An 18,349-nucleotide genomic window follows, 5' to 3' on the forward strand; every position below is an offset into this window, starting at 1 on the left:
CAGTCGCGTATCACTGGCTAGCGCGTCACTGCTCAGAAAGTCGCTCCAACATCCCCTCAACACCGTCACGACATTCCCATCACCGCGTCGCTAATCGACTCGACACCCGCGTGCGCCTCCGATCGCTTTCCCACGCGCGCAATCGTAGCGGTAATACATAGCCGCCACACCATCTCCACACGTCACGGCCCACGCGCAGCCACGCGACATGGCACCGCGCAGTAGGCGGAGCGCGGCCGCGGCGACCGAGGTGGTCGAAGAAGAAGAGCAGGAGCTGGAACAGGAGGAAACAGTGCAAGGTGGGCTGAAGAAGCTCAAGTTCAAGCAAACGCTTGTTGGCCGGCCCGGCAAGCAGATTGGCGTGAGCGACCTCTTGACGCGACTCGAGGCGCTGCACGATGAACTGCGGACAATTGATCAGGAAGAGGCGCACAGGGACTCGCTCATGCCCGTCGCAGAGTCGCTGGCCCACCAGAGTCTCTTGCAGCACAAGGACAATGGCGTGCGTGCGCGGACCGTCTGCTGCATTGTCGACATGCTGAAGCTGTTTGCGCCGGATGCGCCCTACCCTGCATCCAAGCTCAAGGTATGATGCATAGCCCAGCACATCATCTACTGCTGCTGACAATGCCATAGGAAATCTTCTCCGTCATCATCCTTAAGCTGCTGCCGCTCCTCGCAGACCCCACCCACCCATACAACAGCCAGCACATGTACATCCTCCGATCGCTCGCCGAATGGAAGAGTATTCTGCTCATCAACGAGATTCCGGGCTCCGATCAGCTCACCGCGGCCCTCTTCACAACCTGCTTCGACGTTTTGTCTGGATCGTCCAAGGGAGAAGAACTGAGCAAGAACATCGAACACAACATGACCGAAATCCTCTCTACCATAATAGACGAAGCACCCGCAGTCACACATGACGTCGTGGATGTCGTTGTAGCGCAGTTCTTGTGGGCAGACCCAATCACACTGGGCTCTTCCACCAAAGGCAAGAAGAATGTGCAGATCGACGCGAAGCAATCTACGCTACGTCGCAAAGAGGCACCACCCGCCTACAATATGGCTAAGAACGTCTGCAATTCTTTTCCAGAGAAGATGGCTCGTCTCATTGGCAACTACTTCAGCTCAGTCATAGTAGACTTCACGAATGCTGGAACCACATACAAAGGCCATTCCAAGGATGACGACGACGACCTCCCTCGCGGCCCCTCCGAGGATGACATCAACGAGGCACACAAAGCACACAGGCTACTGCGTGAGCTGTGGAAGTGCTGTCCCGGTGTGCTCCAGGAGATCATCCCACATCTACAAGATGAGCTTGCTACGGAGAACGTGCAGCTTCGCCAGCTTGCCACTGAAACATTCGGCGACATGATTTCAGGCATTGGCGCAGCTGGTCCACCCCCTCCGCCCGATATGGACCCAGTGGCCTATCCTTCACAGAGTCTATCACGCTCTGACTCAGCCCGACCATTCGACTATCTTACCACACCAGTGTCCATCAACTCGTTTCCAACGCAATACCCTGTAGCATATCACTCGTTTCTTCAGCGCAAGAACGACAAATCCGCCATCATTCGCGCTGCTTGGACTACCGGCATCGGTCGCATACTGATGACATCAGCGGGTGGCATTGGCCTTGATCTTGAAGAAGAACAGAAGTTGCTCAAGTACTTTGGTGAATGCCTGATTGATAGCGACGAGAAGGTGCGTTTAGCGGCCGTCAAAGCAGTTGCACATTTCGAGTTCAACGACATCGTTCGTAAACTCGGCAGCAACGGCGGCATGGCAGAACCAGGGTCCATCCTCTCCAATCTCGCAGACCGCGTAAAGGACAAGAAAAATGTTATTCATTCCGAGTCTATGAGGCTTCTCGGCAAGATATGGGGTGTGGCCTCTGGTGCCATTGCGGAAGGCGATGACAGCATCAAGGCCCTGCTTGGCCCAATCCCGTCTCGCATTCTTGAAGCTTGCTACGTGAACGACCCTGAAATCAATGTGCAAGTCGATCTCGCACTTTACGACTCATTGCTTCCGCTTGCGTATCCTCCCATGAAAGCGAAAGCACAGCCAGCTGGAAACTCACAAGTCGTAAAAGACAGCCAAGCAAACGCCGAACAGGGCTATACCGAAGCAGATCTGGACAAGATCCGGACTGAAAGGCAGCTTGTACTTGTGAATGGCTTGGAAGAGAAGGCAAAGAAAGTCTTCTTCGCCAAACAAGGTAACCAGGGCCCTGGTGCCAGGTACATGGAGCACTTCCTGAAGCTGTGTGAAGACTACAACGGTGGTGTTACTGAAAAGGGTGAGAAGGACGTCAAGACAAATCTCGAAGGCCTCATCGCCTACTACGCAAAAACGTTGCCCGATCCGACTCGTGTTAGAGACGACCTGTGGAAATTCGCCAAAGCTCATGACCGCAGAGCGTACACCCTTATACGGTTCTGTATGGATCCAGCGAGTGACTACCGCAGAGTCTTCAGGTCCATTAAAGAGCTTCGGAAGAGGATCGAAGATGGGCCAGGTTCTTCACTGCTCGACACCTTGACCCCATTACTCTACCGCGTGAGCTTACTCTGCTACAACAAGAGTCACGTTCCAGCTGTCATCGAATACACCCGTACTGATGACAAAGGTCTCGGTGCCACTGCTCACGAGCTTCTGAAAGAGATCTCTACCAAGCATCCCAAGGTTTTCTCAACTCACGTGAAGGATCTCTGTAAGACTCTTGAAAGTGAAGCACCCACGGCAACGAGGCCCAACCCTCCTGGTGCGGTTGATGATCTCAAGGCCTGCGCTGCATTTGCAAAGAAATTCCCTACAGACATACCGATGAACAGCAAAGACAGTCGAAAGTTGGTACAGAGCTTCTTGAACTTTGCGTTCTACGGCAGCCCTCCACAGGCAGCAAAGCATGCGATCACTATTATCATGAACAGCGACGACAAGAAGGAAATGCATGCGAAGGAAATACTTACCAAGAGCATCAAAAGCTTCCAATACGATGGTGCTCACTGGCTCACAAAGCTGGCTGCACTCAGTCAACTAGTTCTATTGGCCCAGTCAGGTTGCGAGGATGATATGGATGCCATCGTTGAGATCGCCATCAAGGAAGTTCTGCAGAAACCGCATGCAGCGACGGCCGATGCAGATGCTGAATGGATGGAGGTCCCAGACGACGACATTCAAGGAAGGTCCTGGGCAGTCAAGATCCTCGTCAACCGCTTACGCTCCCTACCATCCGATGCCAACTTCAAGGATGCTGCGGAAGACACATATAAGCTGCTAAATCGCTATGTGAAGAACAATGGCGAGAGCGCAGCGGATGACAGCACTCCAGCAGGACACAAATCGCGTCAGCGTCTTCTTGCCGCTAACTCCCTACTCAAGCTTTCCTGCAACAAGCGCCTCGATCCTTTCTTGAGCCCCGCCGATTTTATACAGCTAGCCCTGGTCACACACGACCCCTGTACGCAAGTGCGCAAGGGCTTCGCTGATAAACTGATGAAGTACCTTGGTCAGGGTCGTTTGCCGCCCCGATTCTACACTATCCTGTTCTTCCTCGCACATGAGCCTGAGAAAACTATCAAAAACAGCACTATGACCTGGATCCGTGCACGTCGCGCCGCCTTTGCTGCACGAAAAGAGACCATACTGGAGACTGTGTTCGCTCGTTTATTGAGTCTACTTGCTCACCACCCAGACTTTGACACAGAAGACGAGACACTGAAACTCATGTCAGAGTATATCTTGTACTACCTGAAATGCGTGGCGACCGAGGAAAACCTGTCACTTATCTTCCACGTGGCTCAGCGCGTCAAGGGTGTTGCGGATGGTATTGCCCCTTCGCGCCAAGCTGACGAGAATCTATATATCTTGTCAGATCTAGCACAGGCTCTCATCCGATCGTGGGAAGAGCAAAACAACTGGACAATGCAATCATGGCCAGGGAAAATGAAGTTGCCCTCCGGTATCTTCCGACCTCTGGAGAGTCACGATCGCGCGCAGGAGATCGCTAAAAAGACATGGATTGGGGAAGATTTGGTTGACGAACTCGAACCCCTTGTGCGGAGAGCTATTCGAAGCAAGAAGCGCAAGGCATCAGATGGTGTAGAGAAGTCGCGCAAGAAGACCAAGGGCGACAGACCGATCAAGGAAAAAAAGGCTAGGACAGAGCGTCCCGTCAAAACACCAAAGAAAAAGAGGAGAGCTGGCGACGATGATGATGCGAGTGACGTTGATGGTGGCGTCGCTCCATCAAGTGGTCCACGGAGAAAGAGCGATCGACGAAGTACTGTGCATAAGAGCTATGTCGAGGTATCGAGTGATGAGGAAGACATCGGAGCCGGTGCTCAAGAGGTCCAGGAAGAGGAAGAGGAAGAGGAAGAGGAAGAAGAAGAGGCTAATACATCAGACGCAGCAGGAGCGGACAAGCCTACTCCTGTTGCTGAAGAAGATGTAGAGATGGATGATGCAGGAGTCGAGGCTGAGAAAGACCAAGAAACTGCTGCTGAACAGTCTGACCTTTCAGATCCAGAGCCATCCCCAGAACCTGAGCCCGAGCCTACACCAGCGAAGAGAGCTACGAGAGGGAGAGCCGCTACTAAGACGAATGGCGCCAAGTCATCACCGGTTGTCCAGAAACGCAAAGCTGCCGAGCCGATCAAGGAAGCCACACCGCCCAAGTCTGTAAAGAGTGCGACCAAAGCCAAGGCGACCAGGGCAAAGGTCAATGGTGCTACAGCGGTCTCCTCGCCTACTCCCGCTACCAACGGTACTCCCATTGTCCGACGCAGTGGTCGCGCTCGTGGCTGAGTCACGAAGTACTCGTCGCTCGCGGCTTTAGGTCTTCTGGATATATCTAGACATCGTGCGTGGAGTCACTACTACACACGATCGGTCAAACTCTCTACATGATACCACGGCCTCGGCCTTCCAAACTTTCTGGCATAAGTGTTAGTTTAGGATTTTGTTTAGCTCGGTGTTCTCGGAAACGGGTGGTTTTTTACCGGAGGTACGTCTATGCTCAGGCCACTCGCGGTGCTTTCCAATTGTTTAGCCTTGTTCCATTTCATTTATGCATTTATTTGCATTCAAAGTGTACACGGGAGAGCAGCATACTGTCTCGCTTTCGTCGTTGCACTCTCCACCCATATCAGAGGATTTTCTAGCATGTACGCTAGCGATGCGAAATGAGCGTTTAAGGGCCAGTACTTAGTGTAGGACAAGGAAATATATATGACTGTTAATTCAGCCCTGGTCCACTCGTGCTGATGTGACGGGCTATCGTTCGGTCCAGACCGACACTGACCATGGAAGCGACATTCAGGGTTCTCACCACGCGATCTCCTCCAAATCGCCAGAATGGTTGTACTCGCTGCAGGTACGCCTTAGCTCCATAGGGTCGGACCGCTGGAATCTACTTGTACCGAAACAATTCTAACATTTCGACATTCCATGGTTCCCTAGACCCTCTTCGCAACTGCAAACAGTCATGGATCGCATAGTCTTGTAAGGTCATCCTTCTCATAGGCCGGCATCGTCTCCGCGCTACCCACCAACAACGACGGATATGATGGCCATGTATGGAGTACTCATGATGACGAAGATGTCCCATATCGCGATTATGGCGGGTGACCCGACCGGATTCCATACACCATGTTTTCCATGATATTCGGCGTATTTGCACAGCAGCCCTTACACAACGAACACGCAGTGTCTTTTGCATCCTACAATCTGTATTGCCGGTCATCGCACTTTTCTCTTTAGAGACGGACAACAAGAACGTGGACGGCCTCACAGCATATTCCTGCACCACCACGCCTTTTCTACAACATCATCACACCACCTGCTACTACGCCATGGAGGCTCGCCAGATTGCAGCTGAAGCTGCTGTCTTCGATCAAACAAACCTCCTCCCCCGCAAGAAGCTCCTCGTCGTATTTTCCGCACTCGCATTATCGCATTTCATATGTTTTGTCGACCAGACTGGTATCGGGGTTGCCCTGCCCACAATTGGACGTGATCTAAATGCCGAAGACACGATCAGTTGGGCCGGCACGAGTGCGCTGATAGCGAACACTATATTCCAAGTGCTGTATGGGAGGATGAGTGACTTATTTGGTATGTCCTCTGGCTTTGGCGGGAATGTGAAGGAAGCAAAATAGCTAACAAACAAACTAGGCAGGAAATCTGTCCTCCTCTCAGCACTTGCCCTTCTAACAGTCTCCGACCTCCTTTGTGGTCTCTCGCGCGACGCAACGATGCTGTACGTTTTCCGCGGTCTATCAGGTGTGGCAAACGGCGGGATAGCCTCGCTTTCTGCCATGATCGTCTCCGACATCGTCACCTTGAAAGAGCGCGCGAAGTGGCAAGGCATGATAGGTGCATGTGTAGGACTAGGAAACATATCTGGGCCTTTTATCGCTGCAGCGTTTGTACAAAAGAGTACGTGGAGAGGCTTCTTTTGGCTCGTCAGCCCCGTGTCAGCAGCTTGCGGTATGCTCTGTCTTGTTGTTCTGCCTACACCCAAGGAACAACCAAGAGCGGATATGAAGCTAGTATTGAAGAGGATTGACTATGGAGGCATATTCTTCGGAAGTGCAGGGCTGATATTGCTGTTGATTCCTATTGCGGGAGGAGGTGACTACTTCGAGTGGGAATCACCAATGGTTGTTGCCATGTTAACGATTGGAGGATGTTGCATGATAACGTTCGTCTACATTGAGCACCGTGTAGCTATATTGCCTATGATGCCATGTAAGCTCTGGTCGCCCTATTACGAAACACATGCTCTTTGCGAATCATTGCTGATGCTAGACAGTGTCTCTCTTCAGATCCGGCCCCGTTTCCATCATGCTTCTCCAGAATTTCCTCTTTGGCGTGGTGGCCTACTCGCAAACATACTATCTGCCCCTCTTCTTCCAGAACGCACGCCGCCTCTCTCCCGTCATGTCGGCGTCCCTGATGCTGCCACTCACCGCCTCACAAATGATCTCCTCAATTTTATCCGGACAATATATCTCGCGCTTCGAGCGCTACGGCGAAGTGATCTGGCTGGGGTTCTTCCTCTGGACTTTAGGTGTAGGTTTGACATGCATGTTCAACCGCGACATACCTATTTGGGCTATAGTCGTCATGCTTTTTGTCCAAGGACTAGGAGTCGGTGCCGTCTTCCAGCCAGTACTTGTTGCACTGCAAGCACATTGCACGAAAGCCCAACGCGCAGTCGTCATCTCAAACCGCAACTTCATACGCAGTCTCGGCGGTGCAGTCGGTCTTGCAATTTCTGCTGCTGCACTGCAAAATTCCTTGCACCGAGCTATGCCGAAAGAATTACACTTCTTGGCACTTCCTTCATATGATACGCCGGACTTTGCATCACTAGATCCAAAACAAATAGTGCAGATATTGCAAGCGTATGCGACGGCGAGCCGCACAGTATTCATAGTGAATGTACCCTTCATGGGACTGTGCTTATTAGGCTGCTTTTTCATCAAGGATAGGGGATTGCAAAGACCAGATGAGGTTATGGAAAAGGTGGAGATGATAGGAAGGCAGGATAGTGGCAGCGAACTTGTTGAAACGAGTAATGATCAGCAACGGGTGGGTGAACAGGTCATCCCGCTTCCACGGTGATATGGCGACTTAGGGTCTAGATGATGGGTTCAGAGTCGGGGGAAACGTCATATATTTTGTGTCTTCTTCTGGTCGACCATATACAATAACGTATCACATACCTCTCCAGTCATTCTCCCTCTCCCACGCAAACGCCGCTTCAAAAACACCCACTTCATCCCACCACTTCCCAATGACCTGCATGCTAACCGGTAACTTGATCCCTTCCTCGACTCCGGGCCCTTCTAGTACCGGCAACATACCAATCGGCATGGCCAATACCGGATGCCCACTTTGGTTGAATGGCGCCGTGTTTGATGTCAATCCAATCTGTTTCGCAATCTGCTCGAGCGGTGTCGCATCGACACCTGCATGACTCGTCGCTACATAAGGCAGTGTAGGTGTAAGTAAGATATCGTATTGCTGGAGCGCCGTATCATAAGCGTCACGCAATTGTCGAGACAGATTAGTCGCCTTGGCGAGGAGATTGGGAAATTTTTGCGTAGCGTAGAGACCGTTTAAGTATATATTCTTCGTCGAGGCGTATGCTTCATTCCAGTTTTCTTGGCCCATGGGATGTAACAACGAGTTTAAATCGAGCATCTGGTGTCCGCGGCGTCCGAACGAACCTGTGGTTTTGGCGAGGAAGCCACCAACTTTTGATACTCCGGTCCATATCGCAGCGCCTTTGGAGTGAAGTGGTATCGAGATCTCTGTGACCGTGGCGCCGAGGTCTGTGTATTTGGAGACAGCGGTGCGGAATGTTTGGATCACTCGTGAGTCTAGAGCTGGTGTTGAAAGGGATTCGGTGATTATGGCGAAGCTTTTGCCCTGAAGTGGTTTGTGCTTAGGAAGATTGCTGATGGAGCTGTAGATGGGTATCTTGGATGGATGGGGCGCAGCGAAGGAACGGTCGTCAATGTTATCGGTGCCAGCGATGGCTTCCAGCAACACGGCATTCTCGAGCACTGTTCGTGTCATTGGGCCAACGTGGTCGTTTGTGGGCTCGTTACTTCCACATCCCGTGTATGGTACAAGACCAAAGGTAGGTTTCAATCCAATGATCCCGCAGTTGGCGGCTGGGACGCGGATGCTACCACCTTGGTCTGCACCGATCGCTCCGTCAACCTCTCCCAGTGCTACAAGTACACCCGAGCCGCTCGAACTTCCGCCAGCGCTATAACCCTTGGCGAACGGGTTTTCCACTACTCCAGTGCCTGATGAATGACTTGTCGCAGAATGACACATGTTTTCGCAAACAGCTTTACCGAGAATCTGACCACCAGCTTCTAGGATACGTGTAGTGACAGTTGCATCGACATCTGGAACATATCCTTTGATGAAATTCGTGCCTAGTAGCATTGGGACATCTTTCACTGCAACATTGTCTTTCAGAGCAAACGTTTTACCATGAAGTTTACCATTGCCTTTGGCTTTCTTGTCAACAATGTTGCATTTCCATGCCCATGCTCCATGAGCATTGTCAGATTTCTCCGGGAAGTAGATGTTTTCTCTAGAGAAGCGTTCTTTGTCAACTATTGGGACATAGTCTACAGATCAACGTCAGCTTCACTTCGATATGCAGAGAGAAGAGTCATGCCCTACCGTCCATGGCCATCAATTGTTCGCTTGCATCGTGGAATACAGCAAGCAAACGACGATAATCTTCCTTCTCTTTATCATCGATGTTGACCCCAAGCTGGGAGCACAGTGCTTCGAGTGTCTCTTTCGTGACCGGATTGCCGTGGCTTGCATCTAACGAAAAAACCGACATTTTGTGTAAGGAAACAGGGACTTGGAGTTCTCAGTGACGTTCACATGTACATGCCAGTATGGCATCAAATAGCTAACTGTCTCGCGGGCCCGTTTATCCATTCCAGTATCGGAGGCGCGCAAGCCCATTGCGGTCCATCTACCAGGTGCTGGAACACAAACAGTCGTGACACATGATTCAGCATCTCCATATACCGATAACGCATGCTTGCAATAATCTCGGCCGCGTTGAGGTTTGTTAGAGTGGGCTTCCGAAGTTGGAAGGAACGATAAGGGCAAAGCGGGGTTGGTGGGACGCCTATTTGATCGTCGTCGGAATGGCCACTTCCGATAAAGACCCAACTGACAGTGCTTTCTTTACCTAAAAATGTCTTGATTGTATTCTAATCGAAACCCCGTTGTTGATAGGTAATTGATAGGTGGAGGGAAACTCATCTAGGACGCATTCAGGATGGTGTGATATCAGTTCGGGGTCATGAGTGTGGAGTGGACCTTGAAACATTCCATACTTTGATACCACTCCCGAAGCTTGATATACTCTGAGCATATGTTCATTCTCGGGTATTAACATCAGGCTTTATCATTGTTTCGTGAATCTGTCCGCCATGGTCCACGTCGAGGAATCTCTACAACTCCCCAGAGATTTCGAAGGTGCGAGCCCATAGAGCGTGCGTTCTCGCGTATACTGAGCATTCTTCCAGGTTTTGGTGAAGATGGCCATGACGCACAGTGGCCAAACGGTGCCCGCATTGCAGTCTCCTTCGTGTTGAACTACGAGGAAGGCGGCGAGCGCAACCCACTGGATGGCGATGGCACCAGCGAACCCTACCTGTGGGAGAAAGGTCCTTCTGGCGGCGGTAGAGAACAGCGGCACTTGAACGGCGAGCAAGACTACGAGTATGGCAGTCGTTGCGGTGCTTGGCGGATACTTCGCCTCATGAAGGAATTCGGCTGGAACATGACTCTTTGGGCCATCGCTGTGGCCATGGAGAGAAACCCAACGTTCGCGAAGGCATGTGTAAGAGAAGGCCATGAGATTGGTGCCCACGGGTATAGATGGCTTGATATTTGGGATTATTCGCTTGAGGACGACAAAGCTTATATCAAGCAGACCTGTAAAGCTCTGGAGGCCGCAACTGGTATGTTTCGTCCAATACCAATCGTGCATGGAACTGATGCGACCACAGGCGAATTTCCAGTAGGAGCGTACTTTGGTAGAGGAACCCCAAATACCGCTAGCCTGCTTCCAATAATGTGGAAGGAGATGGGCCATAAGATGCTGTACACTTCGGAAGTGTACAACGAAGACTCGCCATACTGGATTGATCTGCCATGGGAGAAAGAACTGCCTGACATGGAGAAGGAAGGCCTATTGATGATGCCGTACAACTACGATTGTAAGCACACTCCACGTGTATGGTCATTCCAAATTAACAAGGTGGTATAGGTAACGATGGAAAGTTCCACATGCTTCCAGGCTTTGTAAGCTCAGCTGGTGCTGTCTATGAGCAGTATCTCAAAGATACGTTCGACTGCTTGTATAGAGAAGGCGGTAAAATGATGACGATTCCTCTGCACTCCCGAATAGCTGGTAAGCCAGGAAGATCGGAGAGTCTGAGAAACTTTATGAAGTATATCTCTGAGAAGGAAGGCGTTTGGGTCGCGACCCGCAGAGATATTGCAAATCACTATCGCCAGACTTTTCCGTACAAGCCCGGATCGAAGACAGGTGGTTCGTAGAACTTAGCACGAGCGCGTCAATGATATTGAATTTAATGGTACAATATCCACGTACTCTTCTGGGTCCAAAGAACAGGAGGTGCGATGATGTCATTGTTCTATGCTGGTTTCCCCAACACATACCGAGACTTCGAGCTAAGTGCAAGGAAAAGGAAGCGTGTTCTGCAAAACGCAATGACGTCCTAGACTCGCTCGCGACCACGCATCGATGGTGCACATAAATTATCGCGTCGCGTCGCGTCGCATCACGAAACACCAGCCTTCTTCTTGAAGATGCACATCGCGCTAACCTTTATCAGTGCTGGTTAGTGCACTAGCTGCCCTGCCCTGTCAATCGGCTTCTTTCATCCCGACGCGTTATCGCCTTATCAACCGAGTTCTATGCCGTCTCTCTAACACCCTGGATTCCAGTGGAAATAGGTGCCTGACTGATAGGATGGCTTGGCTATCATTGTGGCAAGATATGCAATCTGTATCAACAATGAACTGGCTTATATGCTCCAGAGCTTCGCACGAGATGCGCGTCTGGACTGATCTCGATCTGGGATAGTTCTCACTTGAGCACCATGTCGCGCTTTCTGCAGCGAAGCAAAGCAGCATTCAGTTCTCCAAAATCGTTCAAGGAGACATTGCAAACTACAAGCGATCATGGAGAAGTGCGGTACAACCAAGATCTCCTCCCCAGTCCACCGGGTAAGTTGGACAATACAATCCAACTCTGTGAGGCTTGCGACTGATAGGATGCAGCGGACAGGAAATGGAGATGGCAACATTATTTCGCCTACTACTTGACCATGACATTCAGCCCCTCCTCATACAACCTTGGTGCATCTCTAGTCTCGATTGGTCTTCTCTGGTGGCACGGCATGATTGCTGCGGTAGTCGGTTCAGCCATTCTCACCATTTTGGTCGTGCTCAACAGTCGTGGCGCTATCAAGTACTTCATCGGCTTCCCTGTCTACGTACGCGCGGCTGCTGGTGTGAGAGGAGCCAGTTTGTATATCTTAGTACGAGCAGTGGTAGCGATTATCTACTTCGCGACCCAGACGTACTATGGAGGGCGTATAACGTCGGTTTTCATGCGCGGCATCTTCGGGAACGGTTACAACAATATTCCGAATCATCTTCCAGAGAGTGCGGGAATTACAAGTAGAGATTTGCTGAGCTTCTTCTTGTTCTGGATGGTGAGTGTCCTCCAAACTCTCTATTTGAGTTCTGGCTCTAGGAAGCGTGCTGATTTCGACAGGTACAAATGCCGGTCATGTTCATTCATCCAACGGTACTTCGACATCTCTTCGTGGTGAAAGCTGTCTACACCACAATAGCACTCTTCGGTGTACTTGGGTGGGTGATCAGCGCCAACGGAGGCAAGATCGGAAGCTTCACCTATACAACTAAGCAGACACAGCTTTCGGGTTCGGATCTCATCTGGCCTATGATTCAAGCCATCAACTCTGTCATGGGTGCTCTGGCACCGGTGCTCATCAATCAACCTGATATAGCACGATACGGACATTCGTATAGCGATGTGACTTGGAGCCAGGGTGTAGGTATCCTTATCAGCAAAGTTCTGGTCATGTTCCTGAGTACAGCGACGACTGCAGCTGCAACACAAGTCCTTGGTAAAAGCTACTGGAACGTTTGGGATCTCTATGACGCCATCTTGGATCAATATTGGACTCCTGGAGCTCGAGCAGGAATGGTGTTCGCATCTTTCGGCATGATGCTCGCTGTACTTGTCACCAATGCCGGAAGCAACTCGCTCCCTGTTGGCGCCGATCTTACAGGAATATTCCCTCGCTGGCTGACCATCGTCCGAGGCCAAGTACTCTGTGCGGTCCTCGCGCCTCTACTTGTTCCATGGAAAATCATCGCCTCCGCTACATCGTTTCTCACTTTTCTCGGATCTTACACCGTGTTCTTGATGCCAATATGCGCTTGCATGATCGTCGATTACTGGCTCGTTCGAAGAGGCAACTTCCACGTCCCCTCATTATACACCTCTTCACCCGAAAGTCCGTACTTGTACTACAAAGGCTGGAATTTGCGCATGCTGGCTGCTTGGGTTGCTGGAGTTGCGTTCACTGTTCATGGTGTCGCAGGGTCTTTGGATCCCGATTCAGTAGCCGAGGCTAGCAAAAACATGTACAAACTTGGTTTTATATTATCATTTCTGATGGGAGGATCGGTGTACTACAGCTTGTGTCTTATTTGGCCAGTGCAGATACTTCCGATAGGCACGGAGAGGCAGTTGGCGTTTGAAGAATTGGCAGCCAATGAAGGATTCTTTGATCACGAGAACTTGGGTACAATTACGGGAGTCCTGGAGGGCGAGGAGATAGATGCAACACAGCATTACGTCGCTGACAGCAAAGAGAGCAAGGTCTGAAACGGAAGTCTACATCTTTAGGATTATCTAGGGGCCCATCTCGATTAATGAGCGTTTCACAATCTAGCCTTATTTGACATCAGATTCGACTGAAATCATGTATCGTAGCTTTGCTGTCTGACCATCTGCATGACCACGTGCGAAGGCAGGCAATCGCCGAAGCTTCACAGATAGGCGTTCTCCGTCTCTTAGAGTTACGACACATCGATCAGTAGGTTTCTTGGCCTTGTGAGACGTCCGCAATCTCTGTGTAACCCTCCTGCCCTTCTTTTTTGGTGCGAGGACCTCTCTTATTGACCAAATCTGATCTTCTTGCACCAACCGTATGATTAATGTCTCGTCTTTCATGACGACGAGTTTCCATTCTACCGTCGACCTACCTGGCTCCGCCTGAACTCTGAAATGTTTGTTGTTATCTATTTGTGGAAATCTTTCCTTTCTCCCGGTGCCGTCTTGGGCAGTTTGCTGTTCAATGCTTCCTCTTACTGCAAAAAATGCGTCTATGAGAAATGATCCACAATCAACTGAAAAAATGGTCTCCATATACCGAGTGTTTTCCCTTTCTGTAAGGCTTGACTCTGAACGGCAGATGAGGACCCTTGTCTTCTTTAGTTGCCGTGCAATATGGTCTTCTACACGAGGCAACAACGCTGGAAGAACTTGCACGCGCATCGTGGCATCATATCCTGGGTGCCGTCGTAGGAGAAGACAAAGAGCGCCGTCCTCGTATGCCGACAGCGTGTAGTTCAGCAATGCTACGTGGGTGGGGGGATTGTCGCAGAATGTGACTTTGTCGAAATAAGACAATTTGTCTTTGATCTCGGAGTAGTCCAGTAATGAAAGCACAGTCGATACCTCGTTCCGCCGCGTGGTAACAGTAGTCATGATCTTTTCGTGCGCTTGTGTGTGCCACCTCTCTGATTCGACCAGATCAGCATACGAGAAATACGGGGAATAATTCTCATCTTTCTGAACGGGACAGAGTTTACAGGTCTTCCTATTACAGAACTGACTCGGGGATTCCGCTAAGAGGGAATGGCGATGGCTATTGCGACTGTGGAGATACAAGAATCCCGTGTGATCCGATGTAGTGTCATATATGGCTTCCTGGAGTCGAAAAAAAGCTTTCAATCGGCCTTCTCCATAGAGTAGTGGCAAATTGACGTCGAAGAGGCCGAAAAGTGAATAGGCCTCATCTTCCTCCTTTGTCACTGCTCGATGAGCTGCCCAGGACAGTTTCTCTGCTGTGCTGAAAGACGAGATGTGCCAATCATTGCACAGAACACCGCGATCGATACCAGTGATGTCTGCAATCTCCTGGTATTTTTCAAGATTAGTGCCAATATGTTGCCACCTTGACGAGTAGAATTCCACGCTATGCGGGGCGATGAGCTCCTGTAGGGTCCAACCACGGGTGAACCACTCGCTCTTGCCAACAGGCTGATCAATGCCCCAGCCTGCTTCCGAATCCACGACGTCTTCCAAATATGCGAAACAGATGTTCGAATCCTTGTAGTATCTCCACATCGAATTAATAGTCTCCTGTAGTTCAGCTGAGCTTGATTTGTCAATGCAACAACTGTCGATCCATATCCACTCGTATACATTCTGAAGAGCTAGTGTACATGCTCCCTGTACTTTCAAGAAGCCAGATTTGTTGCGTGTCACACTTGTTGGCTCGGAGAGTGGAGCTTGTATAATATCGGCATATGTGACCTCCTCTGATCCCCAGCGATGGGATAAGATTACGTAGTCCGGTACTCTGTTAGGAACGTACACACAACTGAATTCGAGAGATCTGGTGTTCAGCAGTCTCATGGTGATGCGAACTCTGATGGAGAGAAGGAGGAGGCTGGAAAAACGCAAATGATGAGGAATGTGAGATTCAGCAGAAGGCTGAGAACCAGTAGCCCTGTTGTAGGCAGCGCATGTGCGCTAGGCTAAACCGAGAGATCAGACCTGGTCTCATATTCATAGTCACACACCACTAGGGATGCTTTCGTGCAGATGCTCTATCTGTGAGCTTTGAATCTTGCGTCAAAGTTGGCCGGAAAGACAAATGTAGCTTCTGGTTAAGAAAGCATGCTGACAGACTTGGAAAGGTATCCACGCACTTTAGCTACTAACAAAGTGATGTGTGAAATGATGTTGTTTGCGGTATAGACATAGCTGTTCATCATGTTCGCGGCGACTTGAAGGCCGTATCGCGGCGGTCGCGGACTGGAACAGCAGGTGTGGCTGACAGGGTGAGCTTGGACCAGGCGCAACGTCACTGCCGCTGCCGTGAGAGCCTGGAGCTTCAGCATGCCCAAGCCGCACAACACAAGATCCGCACTCACTGCAGCCTGAACCCGCTCGCTTTACCATAGGAGCCACCATTGTTTCCCCAGAGTGAGCGCGACGACTACAGCAACGACATGTGGGACGACGAGGACAACAATCCGTATGGATCCTTTGCCCGCCATGATTCCAACACATCAGACATTCCCGGTTTAGCTTCGCCCGCTGCCCGTAAGGCTTCTACACACCCTCTGAAGTAATCGCCAGCACTATCCGCTGACATGATCAAGTCCCCTACCGTCCCGCGACTCCGCCCTCTGAGGCTTCGTCCCCCGCACAAGAGTCGCCCGAGTATGTCTCGCAGCGGGACATGGATAGCGTCGACTATGACGAAGAGCAGCAGGACCATGCAGACCCCAAGGCGCCCAAGAAGGGTGGTTATGACGCGCGCGTGGAACAATGGCTGTACGAGCACCCAGACCAACTGGTACTGATCACGAGCGCGGGGAAGGACGGTGTCAACTACATACAGTACACCATCAATTGCGGCGTATGTTAGATCGGCAGACGGGGAATGCCTGAGATTAACACATGCAGGGCCTCGAAGTAAAGCGCAGATACTCCGAGTTCGCATCGTTACGCGCCGAGTTGGTCAGGCTGCACCCAACGCTCATCGTACCGCCGATACCCGAGAAGCATACCATGGCCGACTACGCCGCGAAACCGACAAAGGCAAAGGAAGACGCTGGCATCATAGAACTGCGGAAGCGCATGTTGGCCGTCTTCTTAAATAGGTGCAGGAAGATGAAAGATATTCTGGAAGACGGTGTATTCTGGAGGTTCCTCGACCCATACACAAGCTGGGTAGGCCTGTCCAGCACCCGACCGAGCATCCTATTGAACTAACATGTTTCGATAGAATGACGTACTTACTAGCCCGCCTGTCTCCAATATACCCAAACAGATCCTCAAGGCACCTCCGCTCGACCCTGCGAACCCTTCCCAAGCACACAGCTACCTTCCAGTTCCCTCGTCTTCCGCCAAGTTGAAGTCAGGCGGCGCTACATCCAGCTCTGGTACGCCAGTATCACCAGCCAACAATGCAGCCATGCCTTCAGCGGCCGCGCACACAACACCAGGTCCTGCTATCTTCGGTCGCTTCCCTCCCGAGACGCGGGACATGTCAGAGGAAGAGCTAGACCCATACTTTGTCAGCTTTGAGAACTCATCAAAAGACTTGGAGCACCTGCTACAGGGACCAATGGAGAAGGTCAACAGACGCCTGCTTATGCATCTTGGAAACTGGGGAGAGGACATGGCGGATCTGGGCGCCCGCTTTAATGCCTTTTCGCTTTCCGAACAAACCCAATCTCTTGCCGCGGCCATAGAAAAGACGGGCCAAGCCGTTGATTCCACGTATATTGCGACGACCGAACTCTCTTCTTCACTCAGCGCAGGCTTCTCTGAGCCCATGCGTGAGAGCGCACAGTTCGCCGGTGTTGTACGCTCGACACTAAGATATCGAGTGCTCAAGCGGATACAGGAGGATATGACCAAGGACGAACTAGAGAAGAAGCGCAATTTACTCGAATCGCTTGAACGTAGCGAAGCAGAATCGAAGCGACTGGAACAACACCTAAGTGGCGTTGGTCATCAGCCGCCGCGAAGTCGCGCTGCGTCGAACAGCTCACAGCGCAGTAGCGGCGATGCAGAGCAACATAGGAGATCGGAGGAAGACAGGGCGTCCATTGATTCTGACTTCCCACCCACACATGGTGACACACCATCTAGTGCACAGGGCGCTCCTGATAGCCATTCACCACCCACAAGTCCGCACAAGAAAACTGCGAGTGGTAACTTTGTCACTAACAAGCTCTTTGGATCCATTACACACGCCTTTAGGGGCATGGCAGATGTAGACCCTGAAAAGACACGGAGAGATCAGATCGGCAAGACAAGGGACAGTATGGTACAGGTATGCTTCAGATGATAGATACTAAGAGACTTTGAGACGCTAACGAACCGGCAGCTCGAACAAGCGCTGACTGTCGCTGAGAAAGACACCAAAGACGCAAGTTCAGGCGTGATGAAGGATCTGCGGAGATTCCAGAGCGAGAAGGAGGACGATTTACGACGTTACATGGTATGTCACAAGCCCAACCTTCTTCCTTGAACTCTTGCTAACAGCCACAGATGGAATTCGCTCAATGTCACATCGACTGGGCAAAACGGAACAAGGCCGCTTGGGAGGAAGCCAAGGCCGAAGTCGAAAACATTGCGCCACAGTCCTCAGAAGAATACCCCAGGCAACCTGAGGACTTTGAAGCACGGGAGCAGTAACGCCCGACGCCGTAAATTGTCGTTTGATAAGTGGAAAAGCATCACTTGGGCGACCACGCATCTGTATTGAATAAGAGTAGTAATTCAAACCATCACAGCAATCGTTACTTGACGGCGTGCTACTGAATGCAGTCACCATGCTGTCCTGGTGTGTATGAATATCAGTCCGTGATGAAAAGGTACCCAACAATGCGCTTGTTGGACATG

At 51.0% G+C, this 18,349-nt stretch overlaps 8 protein-coding genes across 8 annotated transcripts; 6 read left to right on the forward strand and 2 right to left on the reverse strand.

Moving 5' to 3' along the window:
• Window positions 1-52: 52 nt before the first annotated feature.
• CC77DRAFT_978664 (hypothetical protein) lies at window positions 53-5,246 on the forward strand. Its single transcript, XM_018536009.1, has 2 exons — window positions 53-586; window positions 637-5,246. The coding sequence occupies exons 1-2, from the start codon at window positions 209-211 to the stop codon at window positions 4,816-4,818; spliced, it is 4,560 nt and encodes a 1,519-aa protein (XP_018391516.1). The 5' UTR covers window positions 53-208; the 3' UTR covers window positions 4,819-5,246.
• CC77DRAFT_24202 (hypothetical protein) lies at window positions 4,923-5,256 on the forward strand. The gene has a single exon (XM_018530826.1). It carries the CDS (start codon window positions 5,026-5,028, stop codon window positions 5,197-5,199), a length of 174 nt encoding a protein of 57 aa, XP_018391517.1. The 5' UTR covers window positions 4,923-5,025; the 3' UTR covers window positions 5,200-5,256.
• Window positions 5,257-5,864: 608 nt separating this feature from the next.
• On the forward strand, window positions 5,865-7,641 carry CC77DRAFT_1056201 (MFS general substrate transporter; the record flags this gene model as incomplete). The annotated part of the gene is made up of 3 exons (XM_018527889.1): window positions 5,865-6,126; window positions 6,187-6,762; window positions 6,827-7,641. 3 exons carry the CDS (start codon window positions 5,865-5,867, stop codon window positions 7,639-7,641), a joined length of 1,653 nt encoding a protein of 550 aa, XP_018391518.1.
• A 93-nt stretch (window positions 7,642-7,734) lies between these two features.
• Window positions 7,735-9,394, reverse strand: CC77DRAFT_925570 (amidase signature enzyme; the record flags this gene model as incomplete). The annotated part of the gene is made up of 2 exons (XM_018533863.1): window positions 7,735-9,170; window positions 9,226-9,394. 2 exons carry the CDS (start codon window positions 9,392-9,394, stop codon window positions 7,735-7,737), a joined length of 1,605 nt encoding a protein of 534 aa, XP_018391519.1.
• A 396-nt stretch (window positions 9,395-9,790) lies between these two features.
• CC77DRAFT_1090039 (chitin deacetylase 1) lies at window positions 9,791-11,170 on the forward strand. Its single transcript, XM_018529501.1, has 4 exons — window positions 9,791-10,044; window positions 10,095-10,532; window positions 10,581-10,790; window positions 10,841-11,170. The coding sequence occupies exons 1-4, from the start codon at window positions 9,999-10,001 to the stop codon at window positions 11,131-11,133; spliced, it is 987 nt and encodes a 328-aa protein (XP_018391520.1). The 5' UTR covers window positions 9,791-9,998; the 3' UTR covers window positions 11,134-11,170.
• Window positions 11,171-11,699: 529 nt separating this feature from the next.
• Window positions 11,700-13,522, forward strand: CC77DRAFT_925809 (hypothetical protein; the record flags this gene model as incomplete). The annotated part of the gene is made up of 3 exons (XM_018533880.1): window positions 11,700-11,826; window positions 11,881-12,317; window positions 12,380-13,522. The coding sequence occupies 3 exons, from the start codon at window positions 11,700-11,702 to the stop codon at window positions 13,520-13,522; spliced, it is 1,707 nt and encodes a 568-aa protein (XP_018391521.1).
• A 4-nt stretch (window positions 13,523-13,526) lies between these two features.
• Window positions 13,527-15,708, reverse strand: CC77DRAFT_1015428 (HET-domain-containing protein). Its single transcript, XM_018524024.1, has one exon. It carries the CDS (start codon window positions 15,338-15,340, stop codon window positions 13,592-13,594), a length of 1,749 nt encoding a protein of 582 aa, XP_018391522.1. The 5' UTR covers window positions 15,341-15,708; the 3' UTR covers window positions 13,527-13,591.
• Window positions 15,709-15,817: 109 nt separating this feature from the next.
• On the forward strand, window positions 15,818-18,142 carry CC77DRAFT_1045851 (hypothetical protein; the record flags this gene model as incomplete). Its single annotated transcript, XM_018527419.1, has 6 exons — window positions 15,818-16,033; window positions 16,093-16,352; window positions 16,400-16,666; window positions 16,722-17,777; window positions 17,832-17,945; window positions 17,996-18,142. Exons 1-6 carry the CDS (start codon window positions 15,940-15,942, stop codon window positions 18,140-18,142), a joined length of 1,938 nt encoding a protein of 645 aa, XP_018391523.1. The 5' UTR covers window positions 15,818-15,939.
• Window positions 18,143-18,349: the final 207 nt, after the last annotated feature.

Source organism: Alternaria alternata (genome assembly GCF_001642055.1).
Source record: "Alternaria alternata strain SRC1lrK2f unplaced genomic scaffold CC77scaffold_1, whole genome shotgun sequence".
Lineage (NCBI taxonomy): Eukaryota > Fungi > Ascomycota > Dothideomycetes > Pleosporales > Pleosporaceae > Alternaria > Alternaria alternata.

Excerpts from the sequence above, each read along its gene's own strand:
- CC77DRAFT_1015428 (XM_018524024.1), bottom strand. The coding sequence starts at position 15,340 with ATGAGACTGCTGAACACCAGATCTCTCGAATTCAGTTGTGTGTACGTT.
- CC77DRAFT_978664 (XM_018536009.1), top strand. The coding sequence starts at position 209 with ATGGCACCGCGCAGTAGGCGGAGCGCGGCCGCGGCGACCGAGGTGGTC. Across the intron at positions 587-636 it reads ACCCTGCATCCAAGCTCAAG|GAAATCTTCTCCGTCATCAT; the intron begins GTATGATGCATA and ends ACAATGCCATAG.
- CC77DRAFT_24202 (XM_018530826.1), top strand. The coding sequence starts at position 5,026 with ATGCTCAGGCCACTCGCGGTGCTTTCCAATTGTTTAGCCTTGTTCCAT.
- CC77DRAFT_1090039 (XM_018529501.1), top strand. The coding sequence starts at position 9,999 with ATGGTCCACGTCGAGGAATCTCTACAACTCCCCAGAGATTTCGAAG. Across the intron at positions 10,045-10,094 it reads ACTCCCCAGAGATTTCGAAG|GTTTTGGTGAAGATGGCCAT; the intron begins GTGCGAGCCCAT and ends GCATTCTTCCAG. Across the intron at positions 10,791-10,840 it reads GATGCCGTACAACTACGATT|GTAACGATGGAAAGTTCCAC; the intron begins GTAAGCACACTC and ends AAGGTGGTATAG.